This window comes from Molossus molossus, unplaced genomic scaffold, assembly GCF_014108415.1.
Source record: "Molossus molossus isolate mMolMol1 unplaced genomic scaffold, mMolMol1.p scaffold_m16_p_4, whole genome shotgun sequence".
Lineage (NCBI taxonomy): Eukaryota > Metazoa > Chordata > Mammalia > Chiroptera > Molossidae > Molossus > Molossus molossus.
The window spans coordinates 27,137,015-27,157,874 of NW_023425377.1; the positions used below are offsets into that span (position 1 = coordinate 27,137,015).

General features: G+C 41.4%; 1 protein-coding gene across 1 annotated transcript in view; it reads left to right on the plus strand.

The window, feature by feature from the left end:
- The window catches only part of PRELID2 (PRELI domain containing 2), a 101,976-nt gene extending 81,507 nt beyond the window's left edge, over nt 1-20,469 (plus strand). The window contains exon 6 of the mRNA XM_036241537.1: nt 20,400-20,469. Coding sequence (XP_036097430.1) covers nt 20,400-20,459 — 60 coding nt within the window. The 3' untranslated portion in view covers nt 20,460-20,469. The remainder of the gene's footprint in view (nt 1-20,399) is intronic.
- The last annotated feature ends 391 nt before the right edge of the window (nt 20,470-20,860 follow it).

Here is a 20,860-nt window from a genome sequence, read left to right on the forward strand (position 1 = left end):
GTTTCAGTTTCACCAACATTTATCATTTATACTGTTTTTTCTTTTTTTTTTTTATTCCTCACTCAAGGATATTTTTCTGTTTTTATTCAGATAGGGAGGGAGAGAGAGAGAAGAGAGAGAGAGAGGGAGAGAGAGAAAGAAACATTGATGTGAGAGGGGTACATCGACTGGTTGCCTCCCACATGACCCCAGTAAGGGCTGGGGACGAACCGCAACTGAGGTACATGCCCTTGACCGGAATCAAGTTCACCACTCACTGCTTCATGTGCCGATGTTCTGACCACTGTGCGAAACTGGCCAGAGGTACTGTTTATTTTTTTATGCATCAAATGTGTGTAGAATATTTTTATGTACAAGAGGACACAATGCTACATCTAGGAAAGCTAAACTGAGTAAGATCCTGACATAGTGGCCAGTGAGACTAGGAGACCTGCTGCATAGACAGTGTCCTGCACATGCTGGACCTTCAGTAAGTATCGACACACCGCAGTGCCTGGCTTCAAAGCTAGCAAATGAGTAAGATCGGTGTCATGGTTTGATTACAGGTATTTACCATGTTATTCAAGTTAGTCATTAGAAAAATATATATTGCCCTGGCCGGTTTGGCTCAGCAGTTAGAGCATTGGCCCATGGACCAATGAGTCGTGGGTTTGATTCTGGTCAAGGGCAAGTACCTCGGTTGTGGTTCATCCCCAGCCCTGGTCGGGGTCATGTGGGAGGCAACCAGTCGATGTGTCCCTCTCACATTGATGTTTCTCTCTCTCCTTCCCTCTCTCTCCCTCACTCACTCTATCTGAAGATAAATAGAGAAACATATGTCCTTGGTTGAGAATTTGACAAATACAAAAAGAGAAAAATGTATATTGATCACTTTAAATATACCCTACAAATGCAAGTATGAAAGGTTCTAAGAAGTCTTGTGCTCAGGGACCTTTCATTCAGCTGGGGAGACAATCCCTAGTGTAGTTAAATGTATAACCATTGTGTTGTGTGATTAAAGCATTAAATAACACAAGAGACAGTACATGATTATATACAGTTACCATGAAACTGAAAGAAACTTTAAGTGTAATATGCACATTCATAGGAGAAAGAGATCACAACTGGTACAAGTCCTGGTGTCCATCTTTCACTGAGACACGCACCTTAATTCAAGCAGGGTGGGGAGGGAAATAGGGAAATTACGTATGTTGCTTGAATTCTTACTCCTTCCAGGTTTTCTACAGATACAGAATTTTTACACTTGATTTCATTTCCCCTGCACAACGACATAAAGTCAGTGTTGTTATATCCCTTTTAGAGAAAAGGAAATGGAAGCAAGATTTAGTCTTTACCTGCAGAGAGAGTGATGAAGCTGGACTCAAATCCAGGTCTATCTGCCCCAAACCTCCCTCCTTTCTGCAAGTCCTGAGCCATAGAGAAAGGCACTAACCACGTCACCGTGAGAACAGTCAGCGGGTTAGCAGGTTAGACATGAACATCGGTGCTGCCTGGTCAGTGTAAACTGAGATGCTCCACTGAACAAGGTGCATCCTTTCTCCTTTCCACAGTCCCTGCAGGATTTTGATGCCATTTTATTTGTTGTTGTTGTTAATCCTCACCTGAGGAAATTTTTCCATTGATTTTTAGATAGTGTAGAAGGGAGGGAGGGAGAGAGAGAGGGAGAAAGAGAAACATTGATATGAAAGAGACACATTAATTAGTTACCTCCCACACTACCCCAACCCGGGCTGGGGATCAAACTGGCCACCAAGGTATGTGCCTTTGAAAAGAAATCAAACCCTTGACCCTTAGGTCTGAGGGCTGATGCTCCAACTGCTGAGCCAAATCAGGGCTCAATGCCAGGGCTCAATGCCATTTTTAAAGATAGGAGACTCTTGAGAGAATTTACAGAACAAGTAGCTGGATGCAAAGATGTGCCCACTTGTAGACCTTGTAACACCCCACCCCCCTATATACCCAAAGACTGTCCATTTGAATTGTGCTTATCTAAGTGACTAAAAAAATGAGTATTTCTATTTACTTGAATTCATCCTTTAAAGTGTGCCTTCCCTTGAAGAGAAAGATGTGTTTTCTTAGCATGTATCGTGTAACATGCTTTGCACTCAGTGGTTGCCTAATAAATATTTGATATTTGCAGAGTAGGTGGTGGTGATTGGACCCTGAGTTGCTTTCTTTCAAGTTAAGACCCTGGGGCTCTTTCCAATTAAACAGAACACAAAGGTGTCCTGTCGAAAGCTAGAGAAAACCAAAAGCCACTTAATTTGAAATGCCAAACTCTTTTTGTAGCACCTTAGTCTCTGTTTGGGATGCCTTGCTCAGAGTAGTTTAGTGGTTCAACAGTGTTATGTTATGTTTTAATGTTCAATACTATATTGTCAAGGTGATGAATCAGGGGGACAGAAGTTTACAAATCAGTTCCTAGGGACTTTGCATTCCATCTTGCCAGCCAGCGTGAAGTGATTGGCATCTCTTAAGATAACTAGTTCAAAAGCCGAGAAAACTTGGAGATAAAAAAGGGAAATATGAGCTAGGGCATCGGTGGCCAGTGAGTAGATTGGTCCCACTCCATTGACACAGCTCATGTCTGAGCAGACAGGAAGAAAGCCTGATCCTAAGGCTGGATCTGGCCAACCTCTCCTGTGGCTCCATGCGCAGTGTTCATCTAACCAGGGTCTTGGCTGTGGTCTAGGAAGCACCCAGGAATGAGCTGGTGTGTGCTCACTGGCAGCAGGAAGGGGCCCCACTATCTCCCAAGGAAAAAGAGATTTAAAAGGTAAATCAGTTAAAGAAAATCCCAAGGAGATATGATAAACAGAGAAAGAACATCACGATCTGAAGGAGCAGTTCCTGGGACTTGTCTAGATCCATTGAGAGGGTCAAGGAGTTCAGTCCTCTTTCAGGAAGAGCCAGGCACCGTAAAGCACAAAATCCTCTTACCCTTGAGAGCAAGTAATAAAGTTATTTATTGCTCACCTCCCTCCCAAACTAAGCAAAGTTCAAGGTCAAGAAAAAAATTGTTTAAAAAAGTTATATGCTCATTTGGGCACAACCACAAGCATATAGTTGATGTAGCTTACTGAAAAAGATGATTGTCGTTTTCTTTTCTTCTTTTTAAGCTTTGTTTTTGCTTTGACAGTTTTACATTAAATGTCTTATCTTTGAGTCTGTATTTATTTTGCTGAAAGAGACCATTATGTTATGTTAAGAAAATGATCTATTCTATTGGTATTATTTTTAAATTTTTTTATTATTGAAAGCATTACAGATATCTCCCCTTTTCCCCCCAATGATCCCTCCTCCGCAGCCCACCCTGCTCTTGCTTTCCCCAAATGAATGTCTGAGTCCATTGGTTGTACCTGTATGCATCTAAGTTCTGTGGTCTATCCCTCCCCCCCAGGTATTATTTCTTAAGTAACGATTAATACCACTTCTTATAAATGAATAAAATTAACTCACAGACTGGCAGCTTTTGTTGAAATTCTCTCTTATTCTTCCTGAGCTTTGTCTAGTCGCTGACTGTAACTTGTAAACATCTGTCTAGAAATGATGAAATGACCCTGTTTGTGTCCCAATCAGCTCTGTGACAGAGACTGTCATGCTTAAGACCTGAGTATCACTGATGTAAGGTACAAAGTAACAAACTAAAGTGTCCTAGAGGGAAAAGCTCACAGGTAAATCCCCCTGAAGATTCCCTTCATACAAAGCTGAGACTTTAGGAGAGAAATGTTAAAAGAAAATTATTACTACAATAATAACTTGTACATGTGATTAAAGCACTCGATGGATGTACTGAAAGTAGGAAACTTTCTTCAAGAATTAGTTTGAAACATAGTGTGCCAGAGGCTCCCCTAAGTGTCCTCAATCCCGCCTGCTCCTTCTCTGCCTCCATAAAGGGTAGAATTTGCCCCAACATATTACCTCATCCTTTGTACCTCCGCAGAAATTCTTTCATCCAGAGATTTCAAAGTCTTTTACAAATGTAAATTAACAAGTCTCATCATCACTTCTCTCCACAGACAAGGGTTCATTTAAGTAACTCAGAAATTTACCTGAATGGCCTATTCAGGGTCACCTGAGATGTCTTTTCTGTAATTTTTAAAGTATGAAAATATGCCCTGACCAGGTAGCTCAGGTGGTTAGACCATTAGTCCAATACACCAAGGTTGTGGGTTCAGGTCCCAATCAGAGCACATACAAGAATCAACCAATGAATGCATAAATAAGTGGAACAACAAATCAGTGTTTCTGTTTCTCTCTCTCCTTTCTCTAAACAAATAAAAATTAATAAAATAAAAATAAAGTGTAAAAGTACCCTGCAGCCTCATTGCAGATCCAAATGCATTGCCTCCTGTGGCAAGTCCCACTGGAGGGAGGACTCATCTCTAATCGTTAAGGCAAGGCTCCTACCAGGTGGCCTTTCCCCAGCCTCAGCAAGCACCCACATACCTGGACACTCAGCCTTCAGCCCTCCTCTTGCCTATCGTATCTGCCCCAGAAGCTGAGTGAGGCTAGAACATGACAGTTTTTTAAGATTTTTTAATAAACCAGTTTGATTAAATAGTTGGCCATATTTTCTTTTGTTCCACCAAACTCTTCTATTAATCCAGTGAACAAATATTTCTTGAACACTTGTTTTGTTGCCACTCTAGACACAGGGAACATTACAACTGTGCTCCTCTTTTCACGGGAAGGACAGACAGTAATCAAGAATCAGCTGCTCCGTGGTCAGTGCCATGAGGACCACAAACGTGATGAGCTGGGTGAGGGTGTAGGAGGGGATGGACCAGGGAAGCCCTCTCCAAGCAGGTGAAATCTGAACTGAGACCTGGATCATGAGAAAAAGTCAGGCTTCATTTTTATATTTTATTTTATTATTTTGATCTTGCAGATTTTCATTTCTAATAAAGTAAATATCAATCTTTAATATTCGACAAAAAGAAAAAAGCTCTTTGTGGCTCCTTTTAATTTTTTCAGAGTAAAAGGGCCATGAGACCAAAAGTGAGAAAACCGCTGTGGTTTACCCCCAGCCAGAGCTGGTCCATGTCTTGCTCTGACATCATAAGGCACCATTGTGAGGGAATGGCAAACCATCCTATATAAGGCCCTTGCTCGGGAAGCTGATCTGTGGAGAGTTGTGGCGTTGGAGTAGTGGGCGGATCTGTGGTGAATTGTGAATTGTTGGACGTGAACTAGTGAACTGACCTTTGGCAACCCGTTGGACTTTGATTAGTGAGCTTGCGTTTTGGATTTTGGCGTTTTGGTTGTTTGTTTTGTTTTTTTCAGGTTCTTTTTTTTTTTTTAATTTCTTTTTTTTTTCTGTTATTTTATTTTTTGTTGTCTTACTAGTTAGTTTTGTTTCTTTTTTCTTTTTCTTTCTTTTTAGTTCTTTTTCTTTTTTTCTTTTGAGTTCTTTTTCTTTCTTTCTTTTTTTTTTAGTTATTTTTATTTTGTCTTTTATTTTAGTTTTTTATTTTAGTCACCATGTGTGATAACTTTGCGGCTCTCTCTGACAACAAGGAGCACCGTGTTGGTGACTATGTCCTCCAGGGCACCATTGGCCGGGGTGCCCATGCCCCAGTGAGGTTGGCCCGTCACGTACCAACAGGAACAGAGGTTGCCGTAAAGGTGTTTGCAAGGCAGGGCTCCTCTGAAGAGTCAAGAGAAGTTCGTAGTCTCAAGAGCTTAAATCACCCGAATATAACACAACTATTCGAAGTGATTGCCACAGAGAACGAACTATATGTCTTCATGCAGTACAGCAACGGAGGTAACTTATATGATTACCTGAAGGACAATGGCCGCATGACGGAGGAAGAAGCCCGACCCATATTCCGGCAATTGACATCTGCGGTCCAGTACTGCCACCAGAGGTGCATCGTGCACAGGGACATAAAACCCGAAAATCTCCTCTTGGATGATGACCTAAACATCAGGTTAGCAGACTTCGGGCTGTGTGCAGAATTTACAGAAGAAAACCTGACCACCTTCTGCGGCTCCATTGCCTATATGGCGCCAGAGGTCGTGCAGCTCCAACCCTATTATGGCCCTAAGGTCGATGTTTGGAGCCTGGGGGTAACTCTATACAGGATGCTGACCAGGGGGCTGCCATTTGTGGGAAGAACCTTTGGAGAAATAAAGAAACAAATTGCGAGTGGGGACTTCTTTGTAACATACTTTGTGTCTCCGGAATGTCATGTACTGTTGAGAAAATTAATGACTGTTGACCCCAGTAAAAGACCAACGATGGACGAGATCATGCAGGACCCGTGGGTCAACATGGGTGAGAAGGAACAACTGAGGCCATACATCGAGCCACCCTGGGGTGACCTGGACCCCCAGGTAACAGACACTATGAAAAACCTCGGCTTTGACCCAAAGGACATCGAACACTCTGTCACAAAAAGAAAATTTAATAACATTATGGGAACATACAGGATACTAGATTCAACCAAGGCCAAAATGAAAGGCCGCAAAATCAGGGTGAGACCCTGCCCCTCCCCTCACCCCAACTGCAATGCTTCCTCATGTGAAGAGATTCATCCATCATCAGACCAAAATTATCAAGACCCTGCCCGTCACCCAGCAAGCCCGGAAGTAAAGCTGCCCACTCTCCCACCCAGTGGCGAAGCAAAGAAGACCACCTCTCCCCAACTTGGCGCAGAGTCCACAACTGCCACTCCCCGCCCAGCCTTCCAGCATGGCCCTGGGGACGCGCACACCTCCCACAGCAGCAGCTGCCCCACCGGAAGCAGTGGAGCTGATGGAGCAACCCATGAAAAGGCCCTCCGAGCTGGGCACCTTGAGGTCCCAGCCTCTTCCCCTGGCCACAGCTCGAGCTGGCAGGGGTTGGCTAGGAGGGTCGTCCAGTTTTTTTGTAAATGCTCCTGCCTTAGGCCATCCACGAAGAACCATCTCAAAAGAAATAAAATCAAGCCGGCATAAGTTTTCAAGTTGTGGATGGCCTAGGCGGGGCCATAGTCCAAAGATGCTGAGGAGGTCAACCCTGAAGATGCCAGGGTCTAGGGAGACCAACCACATGGTCAGACGATGCTCCAGAGGAGAGAGCGGTGCAAGAAACACGCTGTTGCCCTGGCCAGTTTGGCTTAGCGGTTAGAGCATCGGCCTGCGGTCTGGAGAGACCCGGGTTCGGTTCCCGCTAAGGGCACGTACCTCGGTTGCAGTTTGTCCCCGGCTCTGGTTGGTTGTGCGGGTGGCAGCCACTCGATGTGTCCCTTTCACGTCAATGTTTCTCTCTCTCTCTGTTCCTCTCTCTCCCTCCTACTCTACCTGAACAAAAAATGGAAAAATGTCCTTGGGTGAGGATGATAAAAAAAAAGAAACACGCTGTTGTGCAACATGGGAAGACTTGATTCAGCGGACAAGAGTTGTGCAGACCGGAGAGGAATTTTCTTCTTGGGATTGACAGTAGGAGGGTATCCAGCATCTCCACGGTCGTCAGAAGCGTGTGCGGAGTTCCAGCATCTACACAGTAGTCAGAAGTGTGTTCGGAGTTTAACCATCTCCAACATTGTCAGAGGCTTGTGCCGAGTTGGAGGACGGCCTGGAGCCCCCTGGAGGCCAAGAGGAGAAGCTGTCTTTCCTGTGAGTTAACCCCTGGGCCCCTGCCTAAGTGAAACTTCGGAGACTGGACTGTTTTTCCGGGGGCCCTTCTCCCTCCCCTGCTCTCCTTTGCTCCCATATCTGTGGGGCATCTTATTAAAGTGTTTTATTCTCTCAAACTCTGTAATAAACTTGATGATCCGAAAAGATGTATTGATTGGATACTCTGTTTTCCATCCCTGCAGAAAACTGGGGCTGTGCACCTGTGGGCTGAGAAGCATGTAGTGTGCAGTCCTTGGGCTCTTTGATGGGAACTCCAACAGTAAGACGTGGGTGACACCAGGGCACAGCAGTGGGCGGAGCAGGCTGTCTCCATCCTGGGCCATGGGAAGCTTCGAGTGTGGATTTTATTCTGAGATCAGTGATCAACCCATGAAGGGTTTAAAGCAAGGAGTAATAGGATCTGATTTATGTTTTAATACTAGTAATTTGTGGAGAAGATTCTTCCTCTGCAAACATTTTACCTGCCTCTACATGTAACAAGATTCACTAGGCAGCAGGTTTTCTTATAGCCCCTGAGGAAATATGCGTTGGAAACTCTTTGTGTTTTCCCAATTTAATCCTTACCACACAGTTCCCTGAACACCTGGAAACTCAAATTCATACAGTGTTTTAAGAGGGAAAGACCTACCTGCCTCTGGAGCTGATTCATTGTTCTCAGTCACTGATCAGCGGATCGTGTTGCCCTTTTCGCTGAGGCACCTGCGGTGCTCCCTTGATCACCTGCCCTCCTTCCCTGTGATCCCAACAGCATATGGCACAGGCCTGGTGTGACTCTCACCACTTTTGTTGTCATAAAGTGGTTCCCTTCTCCATGCTCTGATCTTCATTCCTGAGTTCTTTGGGGGCTGGGAACTATCCTACTCACCTTTGTATTTCAGGTCATCACCACAGAGCCGGGTCCAGAGTAGGTGCTCGGATAATGATGGACGGGTGGGTGATCAGCCTGGTGACTACATAGTGAACTGTCCCACATCAGGACACACTGCACTGTCAAAAGGAATGTGATTAATGGTTATGCTGGGACAACGGTATGAAGTTGGACTGGGATTTTACTGGGATGTATGCTCACCTCGGTAATCACTGTAAGCATCATGAAGAACATTGTGCATTCTGCCATTCTGGAGATGTTCCAGGGAGCACTGGTACTCAGTGCTCCAGCTGGTTGATGCTCCCCAAACATGGGGGACACAGTAATAGACCTGGTTGTCAGTAGCAGGGGCGTTCTAACCATTACAAAGAGAAATTCTTCACTGGTGCTCAGTTATCTTTAATCCCTCCAGATCCCACTGACCTTCCTTTTTAAATGAAAAGCGAACAAACCTCAGGATCAGGACCTTTGAACAAGAAATGTTATTTGGCTGGAATTTAATATTATTTTCTTAATTATATATATATTTTGATATATATTTATATTTATACATATTATACATATGTATATTTTTATATATATGTATATATATAAAGCATAATATATATATATAAGTTATATATACATATATGTATATAATGCTTTCCTTTTTTTAATGGCAAATTATGATCATTGTCCAGGTAGGATTGGGATATACTAGTTCATTTTCAATTAATCTTTTGAAGTAAAAACTGATAAGATTTAAAATATATTTGAGGAAGTTCATGAGCAGATTTTTTTCTTTTTTTATCTTCACCTGAGGACATTTTTTTATTTTTTGTTCAGATAGAGTGGGAGGAAGAGAGAGGAGAGAGAGAGAGAGAGAGAGAAACAGCGACATGAAAGGGACACATTAAGTGGCTGCCACCCGCATGACCCAACTAGGGCCGGGGACAAACTGCAACCGAGGTACGTGCCCTTAGCAGGAACCAAACCCAGGTCTCTCTGGACCACATGTCAATGCTCTAACCTCTGAGTCACTGGCCGAGGCCATATACAGATTTTGGCAAAAAAGCTTTAAGTTGATGAACAAATATCTGAAGCTTGGGAAACCAGGTCAGATGATTGTCAGCTTGTTTCTGAGCTTTGAAGTTTCACATTTTTTTTTGTGGAAAATATTCATATGAAATTAAAATAATTTGGGGAAAAAATATGTTGTGCATATATATTATTTTATTTATTTCAAAATATTTTTCTCATTTTAAAGATTATGTATGCTTATTGTTAGAATATGATCCTGGAAAAGTCATAAAGGCAAAAAGATAGTTAAAAAGTAAAAGCAGCTCTGGCCAATGTGGCCCACTGGTTAGAGCGTCAGACCAGGCACCAAATGGTCTCGGATTCCATTCCGGGTCAAAGGCAGGTACCTGGTTTGCAGTTTCGAACCCCATCCCAGTTTAGGGCACTGGCAGGAGACAACCAATCAATTTGTCTCTTTCACACTGATCTCTCTCTACTTCCCTCCTTTCTCCCTTCCACTCTTTCTAAAAGAAAATCAATGGAAAAATTATCCTCAGGTGAGGATTAACAAAAATAAATAAGTAAATACGTTTTTTAAAAAATTATAGAATAGAACAATGTTCAGGGGGGAATATTTCAGGGGAGAACCATTTGATATCTATATTCTTTGTTTAGTAATTTTAGTAATTTTTTATTTCAAAATGTTAATACATATATAAATTTGAATTTACATAAAAGAAAGAAAAGTTATATGGTTTTATTTATTAAAATCAACACTAGAGTGACTTGAAGTATCAACCCTTCCTTTGTGTACTTAAAAGTTTAATTGACTCTGAATGTATATACATGTAATATCTAGTCCCATACTTATGCAGTAATTTAAGACACATCTTTTCTAAATAAAATTTCATACAACTTCAATCAGTTATAATGAGATGAGTGAAGCTTCCTTTTGGAAATAGTGCATGTACACCCCTGCTTCTCTTCCTTGCCAGGGACGGAGACTTTCCAGCTCTTTGCACTCTTACCTTTCTTCTGTGGAAGAAAAACACATAGCAAATTGAGCTGCGTTCTAAGTTTCCATGAGAGGAAACTTCGGCTTTGGCTCTATTGCCCTACCGAGCCAACAGGTGTAGGGAGATAACTGTCTGCTTATAAAAATGGTACAGCTGTTCAAAATATCTATGTACACAGTTTCCCAAAGCAGAACGTCAGAATGGTATAACATTATTACCTGAATCACAAACAGGCAAGATGGTTAGAAAACACAGCAACAGTAACAACCACTCCACGCCAAGATAGTAACGCTGTTCCATTGACAGCTGTGTGTTCCTCTCCTGCCCTAAGGATTTCTCTATTCAGGAGAAAATCACTTAATTTTGAAGTTACAGGGGAGAGAGCATGGGATTATATTATCTTTTTAGAACATTTTGTCAGAAAACATGAAGTTTGGGGGTAACTCATGATCTTGAAACTAACTCGTGTTCATTCCCTCCAAGCTCCACTCAACCTGAAGACCAACCATTTAAGAGACTAAAGTCTCCATGGAGACTAGGATTCCATGAAGTTGGCTGTGTGCTCTGTGCATTAAACTGTGCTTGGTGTTCTTACAAGACTCTTTAATAGTGTCGAATGAATGAGCCATTATCATAATAGGTACTATTTCTAAATACCCAGGATGTGTTTGGTGCTGTGACTTACTGCACCAATCCCAGTAGAATATCATCTATACTGTCTCCCTGGGGAAAGGCTCAGAAATGTCAAGTAATGGGATGGACTAGGATTCAGAGCTCGATGTGTCAGAGGCCAATGCTTCAGTTTTTTTCTCCTCCAAAATGCAAAAGAGTTATATGACTTCATAAAGGGCATCATATCTGAAAAAGAAAAACTCCAGTAGTACATATTTATATTATTTTTTTAAAACTAAATGTCTTTATTTTTATTACACTTTACATTCAATATTATTTTGTATTAGTTTCAGGTGTACAGCACGGTGGTCAATCATACACTTCACATCATGCTCCCCCTGAAGTTTCCTGTACACCCGGCATCATACATAGTTTTTACAATATCATTGACTATACTCCCTTTACTGTACTTTACATCCCCGTGACTATTTGTAGCTACCAGTTTGTACTTCTTAATCATTTCACCTTTTTCATCCAGTCATTCAACCCTCCTTTTCTCTGGCAACAATGAGTCTATTTTATGTATCTATGAGTCTGTTTCAATTTTGTTTGTTTATTTTATTTTTTAGATTCTGCATATAAATGAAATCATATGGTATTTCCTTCTCTGACTTATTTCACTGAGCATAATAGCCTCTAGGTCTATCATAAGATTTCAATCTGTTTTATTTCCTATAAATTGTATTTATGTACTATAGGGTTTTTTTTAATCCACTTGTCTCTTGATGGGAACTTAGGTTGCTTCCATATTTTGCCTATTGTAAATAACACTGCAGTGAATATAGGGGTTCATATATTCTTTCAAATTAGTGTTTGGGGTTTCTTTGGATATATATCCAGAAGAGAAATTACTGGATCGTAAGGTAGTTTGATATAATGTTTGAAAGATGATCCATACAGTGTTTTATGGGGGCTGCACCAGTCTGCATCCCCACCAACAGTGCACAAGGGTTTCCTTTCCTCCACATCCTGGCCAACACTTGTGTGAGGTGAATAACTTACTTTAGTTTTAATTTGCATTTCTCTGATGATTGGTGACATCAATCATCTTTTCATGTCTTTTGACCATCTGTATGTCCTCTTTGGAGAAGTGTCTAATCAGTTCCAGTCCTATTTTTGGACACTAACCCCTTATTGGATATATTGTTGGTGAAAACCTTCTTCCATTCAGTAGGTTATCTTTTTGTTTTGTTAATAGTTTTTTTTGTTTGTTTTTTTTGTTTTGTTTTGTTTTTATTTTTTATTTTTGCTATGCAAATCCTTTCTGAGTTTAATGTAGTCCCATCTGTTTAGTTCTCTTTGTTTCCCCTGCCCAAGGTGCTGTAGCAGAAAAAATATTAATAAAAGAAATGTCAGAGAATTTACTGCCTATGTTTTTTTTCTAGGAGTTTTATGGTTTTGAGTCTTACATTTAAGTCTTCTATCCATTTTGAGATTATTCTTGTATATAGTGTAAGAAGGTGATCTAGTTTAGATTTATTGCATGTACTATACTATACTGTTAAGTTTTCCAAATACTATTTATTGAATAGACTATCTTTACCTCATTTTGTGTTCTTGCCTCCTCTGTCAAATATAAATTGCCAGTATAAGCATGGGTTTATTTCTGGGCTTTGTATTCTGTTCTATATGTCTATATTGATCTGTATGTCTTTTTATTTTTTCTTGCCAGCATCATGCTAATTTGATTACTATACCCTTGTAATACAGTTTGATATCAGATAGTGTGATACCTCCAACTTTGTTTTCCTTTCCCAAGTTTGCTGCATCTATTTGGGGTCTTTTTTGGTTCCATATAAATTTTGGAAATATATGTTCTAGATCTGTGAAATATGCCAATGTTATTTGAATAGGGATTGCATTGAACCTATAGATTGCTTTGGGTAATATGGACATTTTAATGATGTTAATTCTTCCAGTCTATAAACATGGTATGTGCTTACACTCATTTGTAGCATCCTTCATTTTTTTTTCTATGTCCTGTAGTTTTCTGAGTCTAGGTCTTTAATGTCCTTGGTTAAGTTTATTCCTAGGTATCTTATTTTTTTGATATAATGGTAATGGGATTTTTTCTTTTTTCTTTTTAGTTTTTATTTCTCTGTGTTTATTGTTGTATAAAAATGCTAATGATTTCTGGATGTTGATTTTGTATCCTGCTACTTTGCTAAATTCATTTAATCTAGTACTTTTTTGGTGGAGTCTTTAGGATTTTTTATGTACAATAACATGTCATCTGTGAATAATGTCAGTTTCACTTCCTTCTTTCTAATTTGGGTGCCTTTTATTTTTTCTTCTTGTTTGGTTTCTGTCGCTAAGACTTCCAGTGCCATGTTGAATAAGAGTGGCAAAAGCTGACATCCCTGTCATGTTCCTGTTCTTAAGGGAAACATTTTTAGTTTTTGCCCATTGAGTATAATGTTGTCTCTAGGTTTTTCATAATGTGGCCTTTATTATGTTGAGATATGATCCATCTGTTCCCACTTTGCTGAGCATTTTCATCAGAAATGGATGTTGGATTTTTTCAGATGCTTTTCAACATCTATTGATAAGATCATAGGACTTTTACCTTTCATTTTGTTTATGTGGTACATCACGTTTATTGATTTGCAAATATTATACCAGCCTTGCACACCTGGGACAAATCCCACTTGGTTGTGGTGTATAATTTTAAAAATATATTGCTGGTTCCAATTTGTTAAATTTTGTTCAGGATTTTGGTGTCAATGTCCATCAGAAATATTGGCCTGTAATTTTCTTTTTTTGTAGTGTCTTTATCTGGTTTTGGGATTAGGATCATGCTGGTTTCATAACAAAAAGCTTGGGTGTCTTTCTTCCTCTTGACTTTTTTGGAACAGTTTGAGGGGAATAGGTGTTAGTTCTATTTTGAATATTGGTAAAACTCCCCTGTGAATCTGTCTGTACTAGGGTTTTTGTTTTTTGTTTGCTGGGAGTTTATTGATTATTTCTTTTATTTCCTTAATTGTTATTGGTCTGTTCAGGTTTTCTGACTCTTCCCAGTTGAGCTTTGGAAGACTGTATGATTCAAGGAATTTGTCCATTTCTCCTAAGTTGTCAAATTTGTTGGCAAATAATAAAGATCAGAGTGGATATAAATGACATAGAAACTAAAAAAATCAGTACAAAGATCAATGAAACCAAGAGCTCATTCTTTGAAAAGATAAACAAAATTGATCATCCTTTAGCCAGATTCACCAAGAAACATAAGAGAGAGAGGACCCAAATTAATAAAATCAGAAATGAAAGAGGTGAAATAACAGCAGACCCCACAGAAATGCAAAGGATTATAAGAAGATACTATGAACAATTATATGCAATATGACAGTTGATTTCTCTTCTCTTTTTTTTTTTCCCTCTCTCATACCACTTTAGTCTTTTTTAAGCAGAACAGTTGGAAATAGAAGGTGAAAAATGGGGGCAGAGAGAGAGACACCTATAAAATAAAATTTAAAAAAATAGCCCTACTAAGGAGGACAAATTATTTAGTACCTTTGTTTGGTAAGGAAAGACCAAATTACAAAGCCTAATCAATACAGTCCTTTCAAATAATAAAGATAAGAGCTCCTGGCAATATTCAGACCTCAACTCACCTCCTAGCTGACCACTGGAAGATCTGGGTATGTTCCTGCTGGGAACAAAGGGAACAGTGGGTGAAAAAGAAAGGAACTAAGTCATAGAAAAACAACAATATTTTAGTGATTACTGGAGGGAAAATGAGGTGGGTGGGGGTAGAAGAGAGTAAAGGAGGGTTAAGAAACAAACAAAATAGAGAGAGAGGAAGGGAGGGAGGGAGAGAGAGAGAGAGAGGAAGGAAGGAAGGGAGGGAGGGAAGGAGGGAGAGAGAGAGAGAGAGAGAGAGGAAGGAAGGAAGGGAGGGAGGGAGCTTGTCCTATGAAGGAAAAGCAGGCCTGTGGAGAATAGAGGGAGCTTCAGTTGAGGTAGGCTGGAGGCAGGTCTTTCAGAGCCTTATAGCCATGATAAAGAGTGTGGATTTTAGTATTAGAACACTAGAGACTATTGGAGGGTTGAAGCAGAGCGGTGATATATTCTACCTTTTATTCATATGTAAATGAAATGATTTGAAGAAAGTTTTATGTAACCATCTTTAAAAATTTAAATCAAAAGGGAAGTAAGGTCTTCAAAGTAAACTTGATTCAGATCTTTTTATTAAAAGATTAGTGGTTTTATCATGCAAACTTCAGTGCCTGAAATTATCACACTTTCTAAACTCCTCCTGACTAACCCAGAGTCTTCAGGACCCATTTTAAGCCTCACTTTATTGTCAGTGTTTTCCACCATCCATTCCCTCCTTTCTATTTTTCACCCTTGCATTCTTTATTCTTTCCTTGTTTTGTTCTTTCATTTCCCATGGCAACCCTTGGTATTCTGACCTTTTCATTCACACTTTCAAGAATGCTAACTACTGGGCAGATGCACTATGATTCTCAAATTTCAATGTATCAGCCTGGCATTCAAAAGCAATCAGTTGATTAGTTTTATAATCCATCAGTTTTGAGCACCTGTTGTGTGCTGGATTCTGCACTAGAAAGCAAGAACTGAAATGTAAGTAACTTCTGTTCCCTGCGTCTGAGCACTTTATCATCTAATGTGGTAGGCCTGTGAGCTGATGATTGATTGGCTGACTGATAGGTTCATTCATCCAGTAGACATTCACTGTGTGCCTTCAATGTACCAGCATTGCTCTTCTAGTGCATACAACTTGAATAAGACAGACAAGCCCCTTTGTAATGGAATTTGATGATTATTAAAGAGATTCGGATGAAGAACCATTCTTAATTTTCTCAGTGTTTATCAGAAACTAGGTACTGTGATAACCAGATTACACATTATTTTAACTAATTCTTAGGACAAGCCCATATTATCATTTCCATTTAAAGATGAGGCAGTCGAAGATGAGAGAATTTAAGCCAAATGCCCAAGGTTGCACAGCCTTGGACTCAACCCTAATCTCTCTAGCAGTGTCACCGCATAAGCACAGTGCCACCTGTGGCAATACTGGGGTGTTTTAAGTGCTGTTGACTCCTCCAGGAAAGAGCAGAGCTAAGGTGGGAGGAAGGGTGTGTGTGTAGGGAGGAGAATGGGGAGAGTGGAAACGTTGGAAATGTATCGCCCCCAGTCCCTTCTCACCCTTCAGGAAGGCAGTTGCTCAAGTACACACACACTGTTGTCCACTCCCCCCGCCCCCACCTTTTCTTAAGCCTCCCTCTGCTTGGTCTTTCCCTTCATCTCTGTATGTCACACTCATAATCAGACTTTGGGTCTGACTCAGATCCTTCCTGTTCCAGTGGCTCCTGCAAGTCCCCTCTTCCCACAAGATTAAGTCTCTACTTTTCTTCTCCCATTGAACTATTTTCTTTTAAACATGGTAGCCCTGCTCAGAGGCTGTCTTGCATGTCAGTTATTTTGTATTTCTCTGTTACCTCACAAGAGACTAATGACCCCTTGAGTAGAGGCTTCATGTTTTGTAGGCCTGCCTGTTGCTCAGCATCAGTGCAGTCCCTTACACACAAGGGCCCCTCCTTCCCCTAAGCTGTGACCCATAGGAAAGCATTATTTCCACTGGGGGTCTCTAACATCCATCTTTTACCATTGTGATAATTAAGTGAAAACTTCTTTTTTGTTAAGAGTGCCTTCATAGATGTGTCTTTTGAGAACTGTTTTAGAATGTTGTAATTTTCATAAAGTCTAATATTACTCTCTTTAGGGCCTCCTAGGTAAATAAGAGCTTCTAAAGGAAGCATCAATATGATAAAATAAATATACTGTCTTGATTTGTCCACATTAGTTCTAACTTATTCCTCCTCCTCTTGAGACAAGCTTTTCATTTTCCGTAAGAATCAGCTATCAGAGCCTCGTAGTGGGAATGTGTGCAGTGTCCTGGATCTGGAAGACACTGGGTCTCCTCTGTGGGGATGCACTTGGCCATCACAGCCCTGGTGTTAGGGAAATAAGACTGAACGAGGCCACTTACCTGTCTCTTGGCAAGTAGAGAGCGATAGCCTTGTAACTGAGGAAAAAATTCTCCGAGGGAAAGAAATAATAAAATCAAGCTGGTCTATGGTTTGTTAGTCCCCAAAGCTTTTAAGCCACACCTGTAAAGGTGAATCTACTTAATGTTCTGCATTTTAGGCTTCACTGTGTGATAAGTGGTGTCAATTTAGTCCCTTTAAGCCTGATATTCTGGGGGTTGAGTTTTAAGTATTAGCACTTTATTTGAAAGGACTGTATTGATTGGGCTTTGATTTGGTCTTTCTTTCCTAAACAGAGGTACTAAATAGTTTGACCTCCCTGCTAGGGCTTATTTTTCTTTCTAATTTCACTTTATAGGTCTCTCTCTCTCTCTCTCTCTGACCCCATTATCCACCTTCTATTTCCAACTGTTCTGCTTAAAAAGACTAAAGTGGTATGGGAGAGGGGGGAAAAGGGGAAGAAAAATCAACTGTCACATTGCAAACACAATTCCCCAGGCAAACCTCAAAGTCTTCACTATGTCAATTAGTGTTCAACTCAGTAAGTGGTGATTCCTAATTTAGACGGATGGGGAGAGTCCATAGAGCTTACTTCCTAAGGAAGGAGTGTGCTTTTCTAGTTTTAAACACATACTGTCTTGATTTAGGTGCCTGGTGCGCAAAACAAAGTTTGAAACAGAATTAACATGGCAGTTTCTAATCTTCCTGAAAATAGAAGGAAGACATTATTGTCTGGGAGTTTTTGGAAATAAAAAAAAATTGAGTCTGGGGAAGGAAATCTGCTAGCTAAATGAGGGCAGGGGACTTTGACTTGCTTGTTCACTGTTGATCACCAGTGCGCATTGTAGCTGCACAATAAAGATTTGTTGGCTGGATCTGTGGTTGGATGAATGAGAGAAGAAATGAGAACAATCCTAGTCTTAGGTTAACTTTCACTCCACTGACTGTTGCAGCCCCTGTCCCTCTCCCCCCACCCCAATTCTTTACAGGAGAATAGCCCTGAAGTTCAAGATTGCTGTATATACTGAATGTTCAGACGTGTTTAAAGAGAACTAGTTCACCAATTCCCAGACTGGCAGAGTTAGAAGGAATCTTGGAAGTGATGGCAAGCTGCCTCACACATTTGAGTAAATGTTCTGGTTGTGTCTCAGAACCACGTGAGATTTGTTATAAATCTACAGAGTCCAGGCCCCAGCACTGGAAGTTGTGATTGAGTCAGTGTGGATGGGCTTGGGCCTCAGTATTTGCTTTTGTGGGTTCCTAGGAATTGCCACGAGCAGCTGGGTGTGGAGAGCACTGTCCAGAGCCTTGCAGTCCCCTGAGCTCTCAGGTCTCAGTTACTTCTCGGGACAGGTGACTGGCCCGTAGGGCCCAGGAGGATGGGCAGAGCTGTGACCCAGGTCTCCTGACTGACGGCAGTGCCCCTGGTCCTACAGTTTTCTGCTTTGGTTCAGCCACCACTCCATGTCCTTGCCCTGTGTCAAGATCTTTTAATGAACGCTTCTTCCTTCCAAGAAAATGGTGATATTTGTGGTGATAGCCAGCCAGAGCCTGAAGGACCTTCTGAAATTTTTAAGAAAACATTGGCATTTTGTTACGTGTACTTTGATATAAAATATAGCGGTGGACAAGAGGAGATTTACAGTTGTAATACATATAAATAATACAGTAATAAATAAATGATACTACAAAGATAAACTCGGTGTTTCATGTTCTCAAAACTGTAAACCTCCTTTGCCAACCCCTATCTGTTTTATCGTCTTCTCTAGAGATGTATTCCCCTCCGCAGCTCACAATGACCCCAAATAGGAAGTCGCTTACTTTGTCTTCTAGGCCACTCAGTGTTTCCCAGCCCCACCTGATCATGAGAATCATCTGGGCTCTTGTTACTGAAGTCCCATTAAATCCAAGTCTTCCTGCAAGGGGCCTGGTAACCTGTATTTTCAGTTGGCTTTGATCATCAGTATGCTCTCCACACTGTTCTCCAGTCCCTGAGAACTGTGTGTCCCATGCCCCTGGATCCAGCTTTGACTCCTTAAGACCCTGGTTCATAGTTACATCATAAAGCTGTCTTTCCATCTGGTGGCTTCTCCTCTGGTCTTCTGAGAAGAAAGAGGGAATATCTGTGTTCCTGTTTCCTCTAGGTTGACTTGACTGGCCAAGGTAGGTGGGTAGACAGCTTGAAATATACAGTATGGGATGAGCATCATGAGAAGGTGAAGGGATGGCCCCTGAAGCAGAATAGAATGCCTGTGTTCTTTCCCCACCTTATTACTTAATAGTTGTATAACTTGGGGCAAATCACTTAAACCTCTTTGAGTTTCTATTGCCTCATCAGAAAGATGGGGGTAAGATTAGTACTTACTCAGGGTTTCGTGTGTAGTAAACGAGGTGTCGTAGGTCAGATGTCAGGACGCACTGAGAGGTGGAGATCTGGGTGCAGAGGGTTACTGAAGAGCACACCCAGGGACAACCTTGTGAGGGAGCGAGGAGAACAGGATTAGGCCGCAGGTGATGCTGAACCGTGATGACGTTGTGATGCAGGTCTCGGCTGATCCCATGGGGAGCTGGAGATGGGATGCCCCTCAGAGTTGTCCCAAATTGAGGGCAGGGGGCCAGGTCTTTAGACAGACCCCTGTATCCACCAGTCATTGGATGTGGGCTGCCCCAGAGAGGGGTCATGACCTCAGGTAAGGCAGCTTGCTTTGGCCGAGAGGGTGGCTCTGTGCCATGGGCAGCCGACAGCGCTGGCAGAGAGCAGAAGGGACGCCTGGGTCCCGGAGCAGATGCCATCGGTGCTCCCAGCACCCGCTACCCAGGATAATGCACATAAACCTGAGCTGTGAATGTCGTACCTTTGTAAGTGTTCAGTTAATAGTGACAATTGCCACTGTTATTCCAGCTCTGGCAGTGCCCCATGGCTGCGCCACTTTCAAGAAGTTACTGGGCTTCTCTTGAACTGTCTTCTTACGTTCGAAGTGGAGATACTAAACTCCCTACTCCCTGAGTAGTCCGGAGCACATGTGGAGATACTGTGTGTGAAACTGATGAGCAGAAGATTAGAAAAATGTGTGACGTGACTATGAGTCTACTTTTCTGAAATGAATATATGGCCATGACCCGGATTCCTTGAAGGGAAGGATTGTGATAAATATGAAAGCACTTGTTTGTGAAATATGGAATTTTGATATTTCTTTCTTCTCTCTATAGGGAATTAGAATCATGGAGATGCTGCTAAAGGAGCAGTGTGGTGCCCCCTCAGCCGAGTAAGGAACCATCAGTGAGTACCCAAAGCCAAACCAGAATTGGTCACTCAGGCCCTCATTCATGCTTGTGAGCCTGGTTTAATGCAGTTGCCGTCCTGGGCTATTCGTGCTGTGCATTTCCCAGTTACATGCACAGGGGACAGTCTCACAGGTGTTTCATGATCTGTTCTGTATTTTTATTTACTTGGTTCTTTGATTTTCAGAGCAGTTTTATACTATGTGCTGGGTTACAACTGCACTTAAATTGCTTAAACTGCTCAGCACAATCCAACATGATTACAGCCCTTAAGGTGGCATAGATTTGTAGAGACTGCAGCTCAAGATACACTGAAGCTTTAATGTTATTGTTCTGAGAACAACAAAAGGAGGGGTTTAGAGCTGCAGAAAGGAGCCAGTGACATACAC